The following is a 21,709-nucleotide window of genomic DNA, read 5'->3' on the forward strand; positions in this document are numbered from 1 at the left end:
ACCCTTATCACGAGGTAGTAATAATGTATATAGGTGTAATAGTCTAAAGTAGTCTTATCAATGTGGACCAGAATCAGAAGACACTAAATTGTTAAGAGCCTGAGAATTGAATGTCAATAAAAAGAATACCACACCCAAATGACCGTTTGCAGTAAGTGTATTAAATACACAGGGATGGTACATACATAAGAAAGCAGGTATGAAAAATAACTAACTAAAATAATAAAGTGCACACATAAAAAAAACCTTCCTTTTAACTTCGTTGAGCTCAGTTCGTCCTTAGTTCCACTTGCCTTTATTGACAAGAGTTCATTTCTCACCGTTGGGGCCCTTTTAAGTTTGTGTTAGTGTTTGTCCTACCACCATGAAGATGAGGAAGATCCTGGCAATCCGTCTAAAGTCAGAGTCACAAACACGGTTGGCTCGCCACCCAGCCACCTAGACTGGGAATCCACAAAGCTCTGGAAAAACGTCTGGAACATGTAGATTGGTATCACTCAGTGGAATGGATCTCAGCTGCACAAGGCTTCCAACTCTTTACCAAAACCTGACCATTTTAGCGGAATTCACTGCCTTTAGCTCCGTGACAACAGTGGATTCAGACACAGCTCTCATTTACTCTCAAGGGGATAACGCAGCCTCCTACGCTCAGGTACAGGCGCCAAAAGAATGTGCAGAGACGCGAAACGAGAGGCGTAATTGTAACGGAACATAGCTGGCAGCTGATTGGTCAGCTCACTGCATCATAACGTCCACCCATTTGCTAACTTACAAGCCCATTAGTGACTTGGTCAGACAGCTAAATAGTGTTTCTCATTATTAAGCCTGGGCTACACCATGACACTACCACCACCATGCTTCACTGATGAGGTGGTATGCTTTGGATCATAAGCAATTCCTTTCCTTCTCCATACTCTTCTCTTCCCATCACTCTGGTACAAGTTGATCTTGGTCTCATCGGTCCATAGGATGTTGTTCCAGAACTGTGAAGGCTTTTATAGATGTTGTTTGGCAAACTCTAATTTGGGCTTCCTGTTTTTGAGGCTCACCAATGGTTTACATCTTGTGGTGAACCCTCTGTATTCACTCTGGTGAAGTCTTCTCTTGATTGTTGACTTTGACACACATACACCTACCACCTGGGGCCCGTTCTTCGTACGTTGCTTAAAACATCCGAGATCAAATGAGACATCCAAGATAATATCATCGGCCTAATCATGATCTGGCTAATTGGGTTCTTCGAACACACCTGCCGGTTATGATTAGTACAGCTGGATTGAGTTATCGGAGATAATTGCGGGTTCATGCGCTGGTTTAAAAGGGGATTTGTATCAATAGTAGAAACATTGATCAGCAACGCTGCTATTGGCTGTTCACCATGGCCAAAGAGCGCGCTCAGTTTTTCTCCGCAGCAGAGCAAGAGTTATTGCTAGAAGGATATACAGAATTTGAAAAGTTAATTAAAACGCCAGGGAACACCTCAAAGTGTGCAAAAGCCGGCTGGCAAAAAGTTGCAGACAAATTAAATGCGTAAGTGCTCCATGTTATGGTTCTGTCACTTATTACAGTACATATTCTTGTATTTTTATAATTTCATAATTGCTCAATGTCAGAGCCACCTCAGGACCCACTAGAACATGGGAACAAGTAAAAGTGAAATACAAGAATATTCTTCAAAATGGTAATCTTTTCTACTTCTACTGTTTAGTCTCTTTTACCAAAATAAATGTTAAATTATGTGTTTGGCACCCACACATACCCTGGCAGAAGAGCTGGCCCTTGGTTTAAATGTGAACCGACCCATTGTGGAGGGCATCCCTGGGGGCAGCTCTTCCTTAGACCAAAAGCCAGGGACCAGTAGCAACACCTTCATTACTGGTAAATGAGTTTTAAATTATCTTGCTACACTGTAAATAATTTGTTGCTGCATTAAATTAAGTATGCCTATAATCCAAATGGCTGGTACAGTCATTTCAACTGATAAATATTGAGTAGTGATGAATTGCTTTGACTTGAAGGTGAAAACTGCATAACTTAATGTAAAAACATTTTGCAATATGTTATTGATCACATTTTTTCCTAGTGTAGTTCATTGTAATGCCATTGTGTTCTCCTCTTTTGTGCAGTTTTACATAATACACCAACATATTTACCTGTTCCCAAGCAAGTGGTGGCTGAAGCATGTGCAGTAAGTGGACTTTCTCTAACTTTACATCAAAAGGAAAGAGTACAACATTTTGTAATACCCATTAGTTTCTTTTGCACAGGACAGTGAAGAAACCCTCTCAGATGACTGTCCTTTGGAGGAAGTACTTGTAAGTGGCTAATTAACTGCTTAATTTTTAGTTGTGTACATATAATTTCTGACTGCAATATGAGTTGCAGGAGGAAAGGCCAGACAGGCCTACAGCATAAAGTGATACAGAGGTGGGCAGTGTAGTATATTTCCTTTTTATCTCTGTTGCATGAGGCTTGTGTTTTTTTTTTTTGGTAATTCTTTTTATCCAAAAATGGCACGGGGGGGGGGTTCTCCTCGAATGTGATGTGTAACCTCTCTCTGAGTTGCAGGTGATACTCACTCCGATTCGTTGTTTGTGGTCATGTGATTCTAATGACGCAGGAAGTGAGAAGTAGCGTGGACAAGATGGAGGAAAGCCCTTTCCTTACCTAGTTATTGTTTGCTCCTTGTGTCCCAGTCAACGTGTGTCAAATCTGTAATCAAAAAGTCATTCTTAAATTATGGCTAAAAACCTATTTTGAGGTCACAATGACCTTTGAGCCAAAAGTGTCACACTGATACGTGAATAATGGCCAAAAAAGGTCATAATGATGTCACAGGAAAGTTGACCTTTGAGGCATTCCTGAGATATCGCGTTCATAAAAATAGGACGGACTCACAGCACATAGCCATAAAAAAAAGTACATTTTCAGATGTTACCACTTCAAACACCAAATCCTTACAACCAAAATATGACTACAGGACAGAATATGAGTAAGTACTTGCATTAAATTGAGACAAAACCCTATTTATCATCAGTGATTTATTGTCATCCATGTTTTCTCTTAGAAACACCTGGCCGGTTTGATCAAGGCAATGCAGAAGAAAAAGTAAAATACATTCAGATAAACATGAGCACCTGTTTTTCTTTTTAGATGCTTCCCCTCCTTGTCCTAGGCTGTATAAAGCCAAATTAAATGTGACAACAAAGTACAAGGCAAGTCCAACCACCCACCTGGTTAGTCTTAACAGTAAGCAAACAAAAAATGGTGAACAAGCTTATCAGTTTTTCATAAAAATTAAGGAGCAATGCAGATTAGTAATGGATATCACCAAGAGTAAGGTTTAGGCTTGAGTGACAATGACAAAGCAGCCTTAATGAGGCCGTATTTTAATACTGCAGACATCTCAAGGTTAATACAGAGAGTATACTTTCAATGTCCCAAACTAAAGGCATGTGTTTCCTTCCATCCTACCTTCCTTGGAAAATGCTGTGACTGTGAGATATTCCATTATTTTTCTAATATATGGGCAACAAATGTATCTCACAAAACCATGAAATTATGCAGATAAAATTAGCTCAATAGTTATTAATAAACATTAAATACAAAACAAACTTTATATGGACAGTGACGAAATGTACATTTTTTTCAAGTTAATGGGGGCTGCAGCTCAGCCAGAGTCTGCATAATAATCTCTTTCACTCCAAAATAAAATCTATATTACCTACTGTATATTGTGGTCTCCGTTGTTTAAACACAGAATGCCCGAAAACAAATAAAATCTCACTTATTCAGAGAAAAAGTTTATTTTTATTTTTTATTTATTATTACTTTTACTTGTTTGGCACAAAAAACAAAATACCCGCTAGTTCTCTAAAAGCTGATTTTTCTACATTTCAGGGTTGAAAAAAGAATAATGCAGAGAACATAAGAAAACAAGTATGCTTAAAGGGAACATGCTGTTCTTTGAGAAGAGTGGTTCCATTACTCATTTTCAACTACTGAGCCAGAATTCACCTGTAGTACACTTGACTAGATTTAGTTCATTAAACATGGATGTTAGAGGTGTGGGAGACAGATAACAGAGGCTTTCAAATACAAACATAAACCAATCAACTCTATAAACTAGAATCGTTGATGTCAGTTATTCGCAACAGGCAACACAGATGAAAGAAACATGTAAGTGGAGATACCAAATCTATATTATTTACAACCGAATCTAAAACTGTTTAATTACTCTGCTGATAAATGTTCTACAAAAATTGCATAACAGTGTCTTTCCTTAATACGACAAACTTCTTAAATATGCATACTCTTCATACTTTTACACCACTTCTTAACAAACAAAAGGAGTTTTGCCACTGAAATACCCCTCCCACAAAACAAAACAAAAAGCCATAGAAAACTCAAAGCACGCTGTATCCTCCCAGTGATATGCCTGTGGAGAAAGCTACCTGATTTATCACTCTGTGGAAGGGTCTTTGAGATTTGCCTCTTTAAGGCACAACCTCTAGGGCTCCTATTAAGTATCTGAGCTGTACTACACAAAAACACCAGTTCTTGGCAGTGACAGTCCAAGTACAAGACACCAACAGGTGCTGTTCAAGTGATCGACCAAAAAAGTTTGTCCTCAAGGTTATTTTTAGATAGAAAGATTATAGAAAATGTTCCGTCTTGAGGCTGAGGAAATCTTAGTTAACCGCTTAGAATGGGTAAGCCGGAGAGTTTGAGATCACAGCCAGTGGTAGGACACCAAGTAAAACATTGTATAACGTACGAATGAGTGTTGCGAGGGTGCAGCTGTCCTTGTCTGTAGTTCACACCTCCTCACGGACTGTCAGAGTTTTTCATGGCCTCAGTCTGAACCTCCTCTGACTTCCCTGAATCCTCCCCTTTCTTGTGTTTCCTAGCATGTTTGTATTTGTCCACGTACGCCTTCACCAGATTGCCCACCTTGACAGGGTTGATCTCCCCGCTCTTGCTGTGGCACACCTGATGACCAAGAACATAAGATAATTGCATATAAATTCTCTAAAAAACCTCCTTCAACTGAACTGATAATCTAAGACACTGAGAAATGGCTGACTTTATAAATCAAAAGCTATGAAGGGCTTTAAGTTGTTTGTTGGTGACAAACCTTTGACTATCTTGGCAAAACGTTTAACCCACCTTCTGAACGGCTTTGCGTAGAATCTCTTTGTATTCATCCTTGTTGATGTCCCTCCGCTGGTAGAAAGGCTTGATAGCTAGCTTCACCTCCTCTATAGCTCTCTCCTGCATGTGCAGCTTCTTCAAGTACTGCTGTCAGGAGTAAAACATCCCAAATGTCATTATAGTTTTCATAAACATTCTGCTTCTTTTGGGACGGCGTTCTAAAATCTATTCAAAACCAAATACGACATTAGACTACTTGAGATATTCAGTGTAAAGAACGAACATTTAAAAGCCAGATTCACCTGGTCTTTCCTTACATCCCCTTCCTCTGCTTCTCCTTGTCCAGTGGTTGACAACCTCTCAGGATGTACAGTTTCAGATCTAGAGGAAGTACTATGAGGACCAACAGCAACCTTCTTGCAGGAGTCACTGACGGTTCCAGTGATGTCCTGTGAAAGTCAAGAGAGATTAAATGGATGACAAGAAAATTACTAAAAGGTTACAGGAGGATAGAATAAAAGATAGATTCAGTAATGTAAGGCTGTTATGTTTCTTATACATATTACATGTCTATGGATGACATAATGACAAGGACTTAGTCTGGAAATAACTGTATAACTGTTAAATGTAGACAACAGTTTTGATTTCCACAGTATGGCTTTTACTTTCACTTACCTCAAAATCAGTTTCAGTTTTGGTCACAAGACTTCACCCAAACATTTGCTCCTTCTAGATAAAATCTGCCACCCTGTGGTCATTTCATTAAATGCTTAATGCACTTCTAAAAATATTAATAATAAGCTAGAAATTTAATATTAACTCAGTGAGAAGTAACTCTGTCCTACCTGACTGGAGGTCAAGACTGTCGAAGAGGGTCTGCGAGCTCCTTCCTGCTTCAGCTTCAATTTATACAGAGCCAGCTCTGTAAAAGAGAGAAATCAGAACATATTTAAATGAGAGGCCGATTCAAAACACATTTTGATCTCCATCTCTGTCAAAATAAAGTAATTCAACTGTTTGTGTGCAATAGGCAGTGTAGGACGTATTCAGACCTTTTACTTAAGTAAAAGTACTAATAACACACTGTAAAAATATGCTGTTACAAATCCTCCTTTTTATTGCTTACGTAAAATTATGAAAATAAAATCAGGAAAATTTACTTAAAGCGGAAAAAGGTCCCCTATGACTGTTTATGTATATTTTATCATTAGATTAGTAATACTCGTGCATTAATGTAAGAACAAGATTTTACTATTGTAGTTGGTTAAGATGGAGCACATTTTGAACTACTTTGAATCACACTAAAACTACAATGCTTGTATTTTTAAAACCAACATTATAAAACAATTAATTAACAAAAAATTATTAAAATAATGAATTCAATAAGTGAAGCAAAAATTCACATTTTTACATGTAATGTAAATCTTAATGTGGAAAGTGACTAGTAACTAAAGCTGTCAGATGAATGTAGTGGAGTAAAAAGTACAATATTTCCCTCTGAGATGTAGAGGAGTAGAAGTAGAAAGTGGCATGAAAAGAAAATACTCGGTACAAGTACCTTAAATTTGTACTTAAGTACAATACTAAATTTAGTTTCACCACTGGCAATAGGTGATTGTGTATGAATCTTGATCCAGACTCACTTTTTACATCTTTTTAATTCTTTTCATTTTCACTTCTATACGTTAAATGAGCCTGATCTGTTGCAGGATTTATGTCAGATTTGTGAGCAGCCAACAAAAACTGGTGTGGAACTTTCTAGCAGCAGCACTTACTGCTTGCCGATTTCTCTGGTTGAGGCCCCTCAGGCTCCTGTATATTCCACGTGACCCTCTTCACTTGAGTTTTGGATTTCGCTCCCACTACAGTCTGCAATTGCTCCCCTACAGTCTTCCGCTCCTCTACTTCCTTTTCTTGTTTGACAGATGCGCCACTTCCCTCTGTGGGCTTGGACTTCACATAGTCCAGGTTGTCTAGCATCACGTCAACATTGAAGTCATCATCAGAGTCTGAGGGTTGCTGAACTTCCTGCTTTACAGGGTCCGTCCACTCAACAGTGTTTGGTTGATTGGTGGGGGCCAGTACCACTGGCTGAGACTGAGAGACTGTATCCTGGATGCTGTCTGCTGTAACAGGTGAGGTCAGTGTAGAAAAGGAGGAGACAGGGGGTAAGTGGCATAATTCTGGGGAACTTGGCTCAGATTTAATTGGAGTGACTTCACAAGTCTCGGTCTTGATTTCACAAGTCTCTGTCTTGATTTCACAAATCTCGGTCTTGATTTCACAAATCTCGGTCTTGATTTCACAAATCTTGGTCTGGATGGGTTCTTCTTTGTTTATTACCTCATCTATGCCTTTGACTACCATCAAAGCATGGATGTCAGTCTCTTCTTTCTTAATTGGTTTAGTAATAGGATAATCTTCAAACCTATCAAGAGATGGTTGTTTTTCTTTTTTAATTTCTTTTCCAACCTTTGTCTCTCTGACAATTTCAGCTGTTGAGGCCTGGCTGTCCGCCTTGAGGTCTTTCCCTTCCTTTTTAACTTTTGAGGCAGCAGTGCAGGAGGGGGTCTCCTGTTTATTCACTGTTGTAACTTTATCCTCTTTGAGGGAGCTTCGAGTTACACCCATGTCCTTTTTCTTGACCTGTGACTGTCTTGTGTCTTTAGAGGATGAAACAGAGGAACCTGAAGTTTTATGTGAACTCTTGGATGATGATCTTTCTTCTTTCCTTCTCTCTCTTGAGCTGGATCTAGACCTGCGTCTCCTCTTGTCTGTAGACCGTGACTCCACCTTGTCTCTGGAGGAGAGAGACGACTGTTGTGCTCGTGCATTGTCTTTCCTCCTTTCCCTTGATCTGGACCGCGATTTTGAGCAAGACGGACCACGTTTATGGTCCTTCGATCTAGATCTGGACCTAGAACGTGATTTTGACCAAGATTTTGAGCGAGACCGACCATGTCTCTTATCCTTTGACATTCGTTGTCTCTCACAGTCTCTCTCTCTGCCGTCATTTTTCTCCTTGCTCCTCTGTTTATGCTTCTTCCTTCTTGAACGCTCTCTGCTGCTAGAGTTGGAGCCAGACCTAAAAATCAGTAATAACAGACAAAACCCTTAATCAAAACCCTGATCTTATCATCGAACAGACAGTTACTTAATAGTTGATACCAGGAATATTGGACAAAGTATAATAGATTTACCTAGATTGCTTCCTGTCTTTGGATCGTGACCGGGGTCGCTGTCTCTTTCTGTGAGCCCTATCAGGGGAATTGGACTGAGAGCTTTCTGAGGATGTGCGTTCCCTCCTCCTCTCTCTGGACCTTGACCGCCTTGAACTCCTTTCTCTGTCCTTCTCCTTTTCATTCTGCCGGCTTCCCTGGCCTGATGCATGATGGTCTCCTCTCCTGCCTCTGTCTGTCTCTGCCTCTGAATTGCTAGAGCGTTGCTCCTTTGAAGCTTGGAAAGTTTTCTTCTTATTGCCCAAATCTCGTGATGGGGACTTGGAACAGGATTTGGAATCCAATGTAGTTTCTGCCTTTTGCTTGCTCTTGGTGGGAGCAGAGCTGGATGCTGACGAATTATTATCCTTACAGTTGGGGGGAGGTCTACTGGGAGTTCCAACACGCTGTCCACTCTCCTCTTCTAGAGTCTCTCTCTCAATCTTAATGCTGTGATGAACAGGTGATGTGGTGTCTGCTGTCTCTGTACAGCTTGAATTCAAAAACCTTTCAGCTGCATCATCTAACCCTGGCTCTTTCTTTACTTTAGTTAATGCTGTTTGTTTCTCAGTCTCAGTGTCTACTAATCTTGATTCTTTTTCAACCTTCACATATTCCTTTGAGCATCTGCCCGCCTGTGATCTGGTTTCCTGAGCTCTAGCCCCCACTGGTTCTTCCTGTGACACCTCAATCTCCTGTGTTTCAGTTTTCACATGAACCAGATCCTGCTCGTGTTGCATTAAAACCTCCTTGTTTCCTGAACTACAATCCTTCCTCTCGTGCGCGATGTGTCGGGAGCTACCATCCAGGCGTGCGCTCTCAGTATCTTCGTCTGAGCTGCTTGTCTCTGATAGCGTGGGATTAAAGGGATCATAGATATTATGACTGTCTTTTTCCTTTTTAACCGGCGTATGGGATGCCAGGAGCATCTGTTTATCCCTGTGCAGCTGTCTCTTCCTTGCTTCATCTTTCTTTCCTCTCCAGGGTTCCTGCATGCTGTCTCCACTAGTAGAGGGTGAGGCAGTGCTGAGCCGCCTTGAATGCCAGGAATTCCCACTGGAGTTAATACGGAAGCTCACTGCTGATGAAGTTGAGGAATAACGTGGCTGACTAGCAGGAGAGCCAGAAGAGGAGAATGAGTTGGAGAAGGCCGATGATGAGCCTGCTCCATCAGGCCGGTGCCTCTGGGCCTGACCGTCAGCCCTGCCCTTTTGCTGGTCTACACTTTGTTGTCTTCCTTTGTCTCCAGCAAGGCTGTTCATGCCTGCTTCTGGCATGTCGTAACCATTACTACTGGTGGTAGAATTACTACTATTTTCCCTACTGCTACTTCTATTACTGTCACTGCTGCCACCTTGACTAGAGTTCTCCCTTTTTATTTTTGGTATCCGAGGAAGCACTGACACGTCTACCCACATGGGCTTTGTAGCTGCTTTTTTAGATTGTGATGGGGTCGTGCCCTTGCTCTTGGAGCTTGAATTTAGGGTGGGGTGGATGGATGAGAAGGGGCTGGTAGCTCTTACACCATTGGTTACCCGCTGACAAGAAGGGTGGGTGGGTCTGACTTGACGAGGTGGTTGAAAACTCAGGTGACCTTGAGGTGGAAATTCAGTATGGGGTGATGATTGGATGAGGTTGGCTGAGGAGGGCATGTAGGGCAGTAAGTGAGAAGAGCTCTGAGAGAAAGGTCTGTTCAGGGAGCTATGGGAGGATCCTGGTAGGTCTCCGGTGTAGTGAAGAGATGGCGAACTGTCACCTTGGATGGGTGACATCACTGGGTTGATTTGGGTATCTCCTGAGCTACTGCAATCTGGCTTTAATGCAGATGGCATCGCTGAAAGAGAAAAAAATATACAAATGATCAACACATTTAAAGAGTGAAATAATCAAGTACTTTGCTTCTTTTGCTTAGTTCAGCAGATTAAACTGACTTACACAATGTAAAATGAGTGTTGAGTGGTTGACACCAGAAAAAGTTTTAGGCTCAGTCAGTTCTGCTTCCGAGAGTGAGGAATAACTAACTCACTGCTAATGCCGGAGAACACAAGCAGCACTGCTGTTTCTTATGTCACAAGATTCAAGACAGTTTAAAGTTTTATTTTCACCAACTTCACGTGCATTTTACATAAAGCAGTCAGGCTGAAGTTGTCAAAAATTCAACAGCTGGATTTAATGTACGTAACTATTTCAAAAGAACCCATTATTTTCATGACAGGTAAGTGGAAGTCAGATCTTTGGTCCTCTGTCCGCCTCTGTGGCTAAAGTGGCTAAAATCTCTAACCAAACAGCTACAACATATCTAATTAAATCTCGCCATTTAAACTTTGTGTTTCAAAATGTGCCAGGTACACTTACTTGTCTTTGCAGCTTTAAGGGAACCATCCCGATTAATAACGACATCAGAGCTGTCCATCAAGAGCATGCTCTGTCCTGATAGGATGCTGCCTAGCAGGTCAGGCACAGGAGCCGCCTCCACAACAACCCCTGACTGGGGGACATTCATACCCCTCCTAGTATGGCAAAGAAAACCTTTAATTAGATCAACCATATTTGTTAAGTATTCATCAAGCTAGATAACATCATCACAAAAACTGAGACCGCTTAGGCACCTCAAATTTATGACAAACTCTCTCTCTATATCTATCTATCTCATATATATATATCTCAATCATGACATGAACATAATCATTCTTTTACAATTCTACACATTATGGCAAAAGGTAGATGTTACCTGGAAAGGCTTGCAGTGACTGGTCGAGCTACAGGCTGGTGAGAGCGAAGGGCAGAGCGAGAGATCCCTCGTCTCTTGGCCTCCAACAGCGATGTAACATGGGCTTGCTGCTCCTCTTCCTCACTAGCCAAATCAATACCATAAAGCACAATATGTTCAATAATAAATACTGCTAAGCTACATACAAACACAACACACAAACACAGTGAAACTGAAATACACTAGCAGATTTTAATAAACAAGCTTGGTTCAAAGTATGTGATAGGGAGTTTCCGCACCAAGGAATCAGGATCACTTGACCAGTATGTGTGTGGCAGTTGTAACCACCTAAAGCATTCCCTACATTTTATATGATATCAGAAACATCCACAAGTATGTGTATAAATATATATATATTCTATCTTACCGTTCCACAAATGGATCCAGGTCAAATGGATCTCCGTAGATAGAGAGAGATGCAGCGCCTATGTCAGCACGCATGCTGCTTAACGTGTGCTCTGATGGTCGGTACACTGTTGGAAGCGAAGAGCTCTTCTTGTCCTTTACAATTCTGAGATTATTAGCGATACGGCTTCGAGGAGTGGCTGCCTTTTTCAACATCTAATGGGAAAACGTAGGTAAAGAGTTTATATAGAGAGAAAAGCATCTTGTGACTACAAGAGAAATCTGTTAATTCTTGTAGTATTAGATACATCTAGCAAAACATTTAAAACCAGATCACTTAAATCTTAGACTGGTGTTGATGACACACTCACCAGCTTTTTTCTGGATTTAGTCTTCCTCACTTTCCGTTTCCTCCTCTTGACTCCTGTACTTCCCACTTGACCTTTTATACCCTTAGCAGAAGATGTATTCCTGCTCTTGACCTTTCTGCGCTTCCCTGTTCAATCAATCATAAAAGTTTTCCCTCATTACAAACACATCGTAGCTTTCTCTGGCTTTTCCTTACACCACATTTATTCATGTGTGTGCTTGTGATCATGCTAACCCTGTCTGAAAATGATTACACATTTGTATGTGTGTGCTTACTTACTAGTCTTGCGCCTGCGACTGGATGGGACATGAGGTGCAAAGTCACGTATATACACAGCCGTGTTGAGCCCAGCCACCACAGCATTAATAGTCTCATCCAGCCATGTGGACTGCATCATATACGTCGGAGCCAACTAGTAAGAAAAAGTATCCATCACTCCACTGGTACGGTTTCACAAACCATTGTTGTCTGAGCACAACTCCCAAACACATGCACTGCTCCTTAACATGAGCATTTCAGTCAAGATTCACATTACAAATGTCAAAAACACATGCAATAATTTCTGCTGTCAGCAGCCATACAGTGCATAACCTAAGTACATAACTTAATTAGTCATACATGTCATCACTAAATCTAATCAACACACTTTGTGGAACATCAAGACATTTCTGCAAGATTCAGCTTTGCTCATAGGCTGTGGAAAGACAGTTAGAAAATAAGCCAAGACTGAAGCGTCACGCCTCATGCCAAACCTGTGAGGTCCGTGCCTGTGTGATGCGATGTCGGTTGACATTAGCTCGAACCCTCTCACTCTGCTGAGTTCGGGCAATAGCTCTGGTGGGACCTGCAGCACGGGACTGAGAGCGACTGGTGGCAGGACGGGCGGTAGAAGGTAGGCTCTCTGTCTCACTAAGTTCCTCAGCTGAACCCCCTAAGTTAAGAAGATTTAAAGATCTGACTTGTGAAAAGATGCTAAAGAGTGCAAACAACTCTTTGAGTTCATAAGCATGGCCACTTATAATATAACGAATTAATAGGTTTGTACAATATATTTTTGTTGAAAGTGAATTACCTACATAAAGAGCAACTCCACAAAGAAAATTAATTCAAAACAAAAACATAAAATGTACTACAGCAGCATTTTCAATTCACTGAAATTTGTGAGATACCATATATTACAAGTTTTTTTTAATCTGTCTGTGTATGTGTCTATAAACCACGTCCACAATATTGTTTGAGCAAGTATGAATTTAAGAAGGCAAACAATTTAGAGGCTTACTTGAGTGACGGTTGTTGGCTTCACACTCAGGGCAGAACCATTCCTCTACAGGAACAGAGTCAAGAGGTGGCGTGAGACACTCCATGTGATACCTATGGAACAAAATGACTTAACAAATTTCACTGATAAGAAATCTGACAACAGGTTCAAGGCTATAAAAAAAGAAAGGGTTACTTAGTACAAAAATATCTTTCTCACCCAGCATCACAGCCATCACAGAGCAAGAGGCGGTCCTCACGGTCACTGCCCCCACACACCTCACAGTTTGTCTGCTCCAGGTCCACATCCACTGTTTCCTCTACACCTTCCTTCACAGGCTTTTGTACTATGATCTGAATGAAAAACACATAAGCAATTAGTCCACACAACATAAAACAAAAGGTATATGGAGTACTATGAGTTAATAATGTTCTGCTACCAAAGACTGAACACACTCACCATTTTCTTCACTTTGCCTCCATAACACTTCCTTAGGTATATGTTGTTGAAGGAAATACGGTCTACAGGACACGAGTTTGCATTCTAAACAGTGGAGAGCAAAAACACTGAAAATGAGCCATTCCGCTTCCTTAACCATGGATGCTTTTGAAATACAGAGCACATACTTGGACTAATGCAACATTAAGTCAGACCCACCTTGGCCCATTCAAGGATGCAGTCGAGGCAGAAGTAGTGCTCACAACTCTCTGGTGTTGCAACAGGCTGGCTGTTGAATGAGTTAAGGCAGATGGGACACTTATCGGCGTCTTCATCTGAGCTCATCCCTGCAAGGTCAGCAGAGGTTCCCCCAAAAGCTCTATCCTCAGCCTTAGCTGCCTCCTCTTCCTCATCTAGTGTAAAGTACAAATATATTGTGTATGTACCATGCAAACTATATTTATAGAGGATATTGGAGCAAAATACAGTAGATTAGTGAGAAAATAATGATACTTATACTACACGCCTTAACTGCCACAACTCAATTGTCTCAGTTGAGTCAGGTTTATACTACAGGGTACTTTGCAATTACATGAAGGTTAATTAGAGAAATAAGGTGAGCTAGGAATAATTGCATTATATAAAATATAAAATTATGTGAAAACCATCACCATCATTGACAATATAAACCGCACATTCAATCACTCCTACCATCCTCCTCTTCCTCCTCCTCCTCATCCTCCTCTCCATCTAGGTAATCCTCCTCTTCTTCCTCACCACTGTCAGATTCTCCCTCCTCAGTACCCCCCTCAACATCGTCAGAGTCATCTAGGAGGTAAAAAAATAATAATTAAATAGACAGTGCATGAGGTTGTCAAATCTTTTGGGTATGTTTGATACTGTACTCTTGGGAGTGAATGCAATTTCATAAAAACATTTACTCGTTCATTCATCCTCTCATGATCTTATGCATAACAAACATGTTAAAAAAGCTACCTGAGATGGCCCACAACGCAGACCTTTTTCCTTTGCTGTGGGACGCACTGCGGTTGATCAGCTCATCTTGGCTGTCATCTTCATCCATGGCTGACCATGAGAAGAACAACTTCTCTGACAGCTTTTCACTAAAACAATCCTTACAAGACAGACCAAAATCACAGATAGTGTTTAAATAACAGATAACCTCTGGATTCTCCTTGTGTACAAATTTTGATGACACAATTTGGTCATTAAGTAAGTGACATGCAAGACAATCTACTCACTGTTTAAAGGACAGGTGACGAAGTCAAGACTTTCAACCACCTTTATGGAATGACAAGGTGATTTCCTTTGCCCGAGTCCTTGAGCAGAAAGGGGAAATGATCATTAAGCGTGTGTTCTTGGTCTATGGGATGTCATGTTAGTGGGAACTAAGAGAAAACCGACAAATTAAGTTAAGTAAGATTTCTTACAAACCACGAGTGATATTTGACAGCTCGTGGGTAGGGTACACACTATGAAACAGCAATTTTATATTGGACCGGCTTTTAAAACGTAATGTTATTGTTTGCTGCCAAACAGGTTACCTAACATTAGCTAGCTAGCCAGCAGCAGCCTGCAGACTATGCTAAGGCTACATTTGTAAACAAAGAAGAAAACTCTGCATCAGACAGTTTGCTCCCTCTGTGTCTCGTATAAAATACACATGCAGCGTATATGTAGATACACAAATTATAGATACACGCACTGACAAGAATATAAGACTAGCCTGTAAGGCTGTTCTTACTGATCAAATAACGCTAGCTAGTAACCTTAGCTTCTGTGTAGCGTGTTAGCTAGCCTCAGAATAGCTAAATTTAGCGACTACAAGCTCCTTCCGACTCTGCAGTGAAAACGTGTGTGTGTGTGGGGAGGGGGTGTTTACACACATTCCCCTTTCAACCCTCATAACAACAATGTCCTATTGGCGCATTTAATAGTAATTTCAAACCTACCCTATTAAGTAGCGTGAGGTATGTTAGAGTGATTTGAAGTCTCTATGGCTGTTGAGTGACACCACCGGCTGGCTACAGACGGAAAAGGCCGAGTGCGCTCCGTGACTCTTAAAGGGACATTATCCTATTTGTCGTAGACTTAAATTATGCTTACAGTAGGCACGCACGTGCCACAGTATGCCTGTTAGTGTGTATTTATGTTTATTATAGCGTATCCAATCGCATCGCAAGTCACACTTGTGTAATCACCACGACGTAGGATCACAAATATCTTAACTTGCTATCACTACCACTACAATCCAGCTGTAATGGTAACCATGGTAATACTAATTTACTCACTGCATCCTTTGCACTCTGCTCATTGCACTATTTCACTATTGTCTCAGTCTGAGTGTTTTGTTTATAGTGTGTATGTGTTCTCTATACTGTAGCCTGTCTTTGATCTTATTACTGTATTAATGTGTTATTGTATTATGGTATAGGTAAGCACATCGTGGGCATTGTACAATCTAGAGTCAAATTCCTCCTATGTGTGTACATACCTGGCAAATAAAAGCTGATTCTGATTCTGATGATTTTCACCCCACACCTCAATTATATTATGTTATATTATATATATAATTAAGACACTACACACAAACACACTCACAACAAAACGCCAAGGATTTAAATGATGGGAACCACCTTCACACAACTGAAATATAGGCTGTGGCCTCACATTTAGTAGGGGTACAGTACAGGCTACAGTAATTGAGTTTAGTAATAAAGTTCGAAGTGCACACAGCACATCACACTGTGGCCACTCTACAGGAGTGCAGACTAAACTGTTTGACAAAATCATTTTTGAGAGGTTTTATTAAGAAATTATGACGTGGTTATATTTTATGCCCAGAAGCAAACTCCTACTTTATACATTTTAAAAAGTCTGATAAATGGTATAGAAATATTATAACAGTCATCCAAAACGAGGGACAACTACAAGCCGTCCATACAGCAATCAAATGCCACTGTCGCCCTCCAGTGGTAACTGTAATTTGACAAACTCTGCTGTTACATAATCCAATGTAATCCTGATTTGCTACTTTATGTCATGGGGTTATGTGTATCCTGGCTGTGAATAATCCGACGGGGATTTGTTAGTCAAAAACTGCTCAGAAGAAAACTCGAGCATATAGGCCTGTCTAAACCAAACAAAGATGTTTGATGATCCTAGAAAGAAAGACAGGACACCATGTTCCAGCTGGCCAGTTCAAAAGGAGGTCAATTAAATGCTGTGATTTTAGTTTATAAAAACGGGGTGTTTTCTTATACTTAACCTTGACGAAAAAATATGTAATGTTGATATTAACATTGCAGTATCCCTATATGCCCCTATTACAGGAATACAGTTCTTTATTGAGTAATGAAGCACAATGCATTATTCTGCATTTAACAAATACGCCTAACTTTTTTTTACATGTGATGTTGAAATTTAAAGGGTTAACAGATTCCAATTTAAACTGCCGTTTCAAATTTGATATGATGTTATACAATTTGGTAATGATGGGAGGGAGTCCTAAACGCTCACTCCGTAAATAATTGAGAGTTTATCATCATCGTCCTCCACCTCCTCCTCCTCGTCATCATCAGATCAGACTGTCATGCTGCATCCTTGGTACGTGCACATCCACACTCTGCTCATGGCAACACTGTACACAAGTAAGCCGAGTTCAACCACTTCACACTGCGGGGGTGGGGGCGTTCTTTGTCAAAACGGTTTAAAGTGCACTTACTTCCTCTCGGTAGCAGCTGCCGCATCACATGACGTCTATATAAGGGGAAATAAACCTGTGTCGCATTGATGTTTGCAATAAATAACCGGCCAGGACATGAAACTGTTAACACCATAATGGTTCATTCCTAATGTAAGACGTGCAGAACTGAACGCGCCGCACCCCAACTACAACTTCAACGTCAAGCGAACTTACTGGCCTCATAAAGCCCACCTCTCAAAAATCTTAATTTGTCGAGTATCTATGATGGGTGGGCCATTCAACTCCAAGTCGGCAGCCCATTGGCTGAGCGCGATGCCAGCTTCTTTTCAATTTGCATAACCAGGTCGGGTTGCAGATGCAGGGGAGTGGGCAGGGTAGGGGTAGAGCAAGTGAACTGAACTTCTACGTCGTTGTAGGCTTTACAGTAGTCTAAAAATGCACCTAACTTTAACCATGTACTGTGATTTCATGTAGAGAAAAAACAATTTGGATATTTGGAGAGATGGCAGACGGGTTTCTATCGGCGAAAACGAAAGATTATTTCTTTTAAAATTAACCCAAAAGAAAACTTGGGGCTGGTAAGTAGCTACCTTTATCTGCCACTATTCTTTATTCCGGCTATATGGTGTGGATGAATAGGCCACGTCGGATGTCTTTTTCCTATACATTTCTTATTTTTCTTTCTCAGTTGTCAGATGTAATTATTAATTCTTTTGGAACTTTTTTGATGGCAACTGAAATTGAAATAATTTTTAATATATTTCGGGAGCCAAAGACATATATCGTGGACTGAAAGGCAGCTGTAATTTCTAATCCCGTAGTACAGTATGTTACAGTTTTGGGGCAATCGAGGATTTAAGATATTTGTCGATTTATTGAAATTGTTATATAATTTTGTTTTGTGTGGAATCATTTAAATAAGTATAAGTGATGTAGGCCTACATAGAAACAGATGAAGATCTAAATATTTATGTCTATGTCTTATCACTGTTTCATTACAAAGCCTTTGTCTTTGCTTCTCTACAGATTGCGTGTGCTTATGGTTGTCAGTGTAATGTGTGAAATCTAAAAGCAGGTAAGCCACTGACTAACGCACATTGTGTCAGTTGCCAGTTCCACTGTGCGTGTGACAGCGGCTAACCTGGTTTTGGGAGTACTTCTCATCTTTTGGCTCGTCCAAGACCAGCCACGGCCGGACTGGAAAGACACCCATCTACAAGCACTCCTTGATCGTGTCCCGTGCACATTGCCTGTTCAACATGACCGCTCTCCCAGCGGTCTCCATGTGAACTGTAGCCTACTTCCTCCTATGTTCACATATTTTCTCTTATTTAGGGCCACTTGCTCTTGCATTGCCCCCTATGGAGCCGTCCTCTTTTATGCCACCTACTGTCAAGACTGTTGGTGAGTTTTTTGTTTCAGTTTCTGTTTCATCTGTGTGGTGCAGACAACATCATCATCATCAATCTCACTGGTTCCCAATTTGAGGTCAGGGGCCCTCCAGGGGTCCTCCAAGATGTTTTTTTTTTTGTGGGGGGGGCGATGTTCCAGCAAAAATGAGACACTGAACTTGGTTTTAGAACAAAATGGATTACAATATAGTAATGTGCCCACCCCTTTAAATTAGGTAATGAAAACCTAATCAATTGTATCCATACATTATATGGTTGTAAAAAGTAACCCTCAAGTGAGAAGTAAAGTCTCTATTCAAATCATTTGTGGCATTGTGTATTTTACTTTCTGCTCCGCCGTGTAATGCATTTCATGTTTTATTCCCATCGGTGCACACTGACTCATTGTGACACAGAGGAATAGATAAGTGCAGTATGTCAGACTCATCAACTTGTGGCCCCATTCTTTGTCATCATCATAATGTGGATGTGCAGATGGTCACTCTCGTCCATATCAAGGAGGTGCTTTCCCAGACGCCTGGTGTCTGTTGTAAATATGTATCAATTCAGTCAAACTTTCAGCTTTTCAACCTTTCTTTTACCTTCACCCAAAACCTTCCAATGTGGATTTGGATAGGGTTCACATGGAGTACGAGCAGAAATAATTCCCTGAAACATCATCATAATCTGTTAATGTCCCGTTTATGAGATTGGAGTCCTCTGGGTTTAGATATGAAGTGCGCGAGGGTTGATATATTTCACTTTGCATGTGAATAGTAATGAAAACAAAATACATGTACAAAACTGGCCTGAAGTCCCCAGAAAAATAAAAACTCAGATCTAATGCAATTGGTTTTCAGAAATATCTTTTTTTTCCCTATATGGCATTGACCTGGCATTAAATAATACATTATTTTCAATGTGATTGTAGTAAGCAGGAAATACAAAGAGAGACTGCATTTTTAATTCATGTTCATGTGCATAATTTTACGTTATGTGCAGTATCCTTCACATCCAGGGGTAGGCGTCAGTGCTGCACCATGCTGTGGGCTTGTCCAGACAGTGGGAACCAAACAAGGATTTGAAGCTTATCTAACCCCCTGCCAAGCCAGACAGCTCTACATCTTATCAGTAAAATCCAATCCTGCATAATGAATCATAATACCTACCTCCTTACCTTTAAACACATGGCATGAAGAGGAAATTGCTAAACTAAAGTGTATTTTTGATTAAAGATTCTGATATCCATTCATGTATGTATAAGGAAACGGAAATAAAATACGTGCATGCTTGGGATTTTACCTGGCGAGTGTCAGCAGATGAGTGTATTTATAGATACCTACAGGGTTTCATTTAGGGGTTAGCCAGAGTACTAGGGAAGATCAAGTCACTCAGTGTGTGACAGCCAGCATATTTACTCTCCGGGGTAAACAAACAGGAAAGGGGTGGAGGAGCAAAGTGTTGCGCAGAAGCCTATAGTTGTGCAGCTGTGTGTTTATTCTATCATGCCAGGGTGATTTTTATCGCAAAGGACAATATATAACAAAACAATGAGTAGTTTTGTTGTCAATAATTTAAGAAATCGGGAGAACATGCATCGACTCAGAGGGATAGAGTCCACAATATTCTGGACTCGCGTGTCCTCTGGTGCCAAGAAAAAAGACACAAGTCATTGTACTAATACCATGAACACACGGCGGACTTGAAAACTATCAACAAGGTACGTTTACAACTAAATAGACTGATAGTCAGCTTTCTCAAATGTTAACGGGTCTGTAGTGCTCTTGTGCATTTATGGTCACATGTCTTGTAGATATACTGTTTTACAGCACCCATAACAGCAGCTGCTGTGGAGCCAGGATGTTTGCCACATTTCCCTCTGCTCCCAAGGATGCACTCTACGTTCAATCAACCGCCTATGGATATCATTACATCATAGCAGCCGTTGTACCACAAGCAAAGAGGAGAGCATGTATAATTCAGTACCTATAATATATTCATAATGCTTTTCACATAAGAGCTTCATGGCACTGTCACTGTGTACACTGGTGTGTTAATTATTTACTGCAGGGTATTCCAGATGCACCGCAACTCTGCTCCTAGTTACTGTAGTTACAAGGATGATTATAATAAAATGTGATTCCATAAACAAGGTATTAAGAAAAAACAATCACTCAACAAAGTATTATCTAAAACACAATGCACATTTTTAATCATATTTAAATACACAGTCATAGTAATAATTGCTCTAGGGAAAAGGTTTCTAAATTATTTTACATTTCATACACATACTTTGCAGTGTTTACAGTAGCAAAACTCTAAATATATTTGTCTTATGTATATACAGTATGTATATCATGGTAGATTAAATAATGACAAGAGTTACAAAGAAAGGGGTTAAATAAGCGGTGATGGGTGACAGAACAGTGAACAAGTCGCCCTTGGCCCTGCGGTCCATGTTTTATCTCCACGATGACTCTCGGGATGTCAGGACTGCAAGACACACAAAAATAAGTGGGGATGACGATCCCTTTGTCTGGAAAACATTTTGTTCAGGTAAGACACAGCAGGAGAGGCCTGGGTCAGTCAAGGTAATTACACATGCCTATGAGAAGCACAAGCCGACTCAAGAGCAGTCCATGTGTTAATTCCATTACCCGTAGACTTAAGTCTTGTAGTCAAGAGTAGCATTTTGGGACAGAATTGGTTTTAAGCATGTTTCTACAACAATCACTGCAATGTCTGTAGTTTCCAAAGCAAGGAGCGGTTGTATAAGTCCACACAGGAAACACCACACTGTAGACAGTAAGGTAAGAGTGCATGCTCAAACACACGTCACTTTGACCTGTCAGCATAATAGAGAGACATATAATAAAATACTAACTGCAATTATAAAGTAAATATTGGTTTAGGTGTTTTAGATGGATTGGATTTGTGGATAACAGTAATGACGATAGCAAAAGCACTGGAAACAACTGCTTCCTTTGTTTGCTTGGTTTTGTTGTGTAAGTAAGCTCATCCTAAATCTACAGTACACT

At 40.5% G+C, this 21,709-nt stretch overlaps 2 protein-coding genes and 1 long non-coding RNA gene across 11 annotated transcripts in view; 1 reads left to right on the plus strand and 2 right to left on the minus strand.

Moving 5' to 3' along the window:
• Positions 1-3,021: 3,021 nt before the first annotated feature.
• Positions 3,022-17,434, minus strand: phrf1 (PHD and ring finger domains 1). Of its 5 annotated transcripts, none has more exons than XM_038706687.1 (20): positions 17,299-17,434; positions 14,816-14,893; positions 14,550-14,688; positions 14,265-14,381; positions 13,773-13,966; positions 13,575-13,658; positions 13,335-13,468; positions 13,137-13,228; positions 12,610-12,788; positions 12,137-12,269; positions 11,859-11,983; positions 11,510-11,703; positions 11,104-11,226; positions 10,728-10,882; positions 8,355-10,206; positions 6,930-8,239; positions 6,000-6,076; positions 5,457-5,603; positions 5,170-5,301; positions 3,022-4,992 (listed from the first exon to the last, which is right to left on the minus strand). In XM_038706687.1, exons 3-20 carry the CDS (start codon positions 14,635-14,637, stop codon positions 4,828-4,830), a joined length of 5,301 nt encoding a protein of 1,766 aa, XP_038562615.1. In that variant the 5' UTR covers positions 14,638-14,688; positions 14,816-14,893; positions 17,299-17,434; the 3' UTR covers positions 3,022-4,827. The 5 variants fall into 5 exon arrangements, with proteins under 5 accessions (XP_038562615.1, XP_038562618.1, XP_038562617.1 ...); XM_038706690.1 differs by lacking the exon at positions 17,299-17,434 and adding an exon at positions 15,527-15,624 and having other exon boundaries at positions 5,170-5,298; positions 5,472-5,603; XM_038706689.1 differs by lacking the exon at positions 17,299-17,434 and adding an exon at positions 15,527-15,624 and having other exon boundaries at positions 5,472-5,603.
• A 269-nt stretch (positions 17,435-17,703) lies between these two features.
• Positions 17,704-18,995, plus strand: LOC119894140. The gene is made up of 2 exons (XR_005442884.1): positions 17,704-17,858; positions 18,307-18,995. It is a non-coding gene; the product is annotated as an uncharacterized LOC119894140 (long non-coding RNA).
• A 1,859-nt stretch (positions 18,996-20,854) lies between these two features.
• The window catches only part of rassf7a (Ras association domain family member 7a), a 29,593-nt gene continuing 28,738 nt past the window's right edge, over positions 20,855-21,709 (minus strand). For all 5 annotated transcript variants that reach the window (XM_038706694.1, XM_038706696.1, XM_038706692.1 and 2 more), the window contains one exon: positions 20,855-21,164. In XM_038706694.1, coding sequence (XP_038562622.1) covers positions 21,133-21,164 — 32 coding nt within the window. In that variant the 3' untranslated portion in view covers positions 20,855-21,132. The remainder of the gene's footprint in view (positions 21,165-21,709) is intronic.

Source organism: Micropterus salmoides, unplaced genomic scaffold (assembly GCF_014851395.1).
Source record: "Micropterus salmoides isolate LMB-PRFRI ecotype aquatic unplaced genomic scaffold, ASM1485139v1 Ms_hic_scaffold_8, whole genome shotgun sequence".
Lineage (NCBI taxonomy): Eukaryota > Metazoa > Chordata > Actinopteri > Centrarchiformes > Centrarchidae > Micropterus > Micropterus salmoides.

Bases quoted from the DNA above. Each gene is read 5' to 3' on its own strand.
- phrf1 (XM_038706687.1), bottom strand. From the start codon at position 14,637: ATGGATGAAGATGACAGCCAAGATGAGCTGATCAACCGCAGTGCGTCC. The intron at 10,207-10,727 runs GTAAGTGTACCT...TTTCTCTTTCAG, and splicing joins CCTTAAAGCTGCAAAGACAA to CGATGCCATCTGCATTAAAG. The intron at 5,302-5,456 runs GTGAATCTGGCT...TACTCCTGACAG, and splicing joins GGGATGTAAGGAAAGACCAG to CAGTACTTGAAGAAGCTGCA.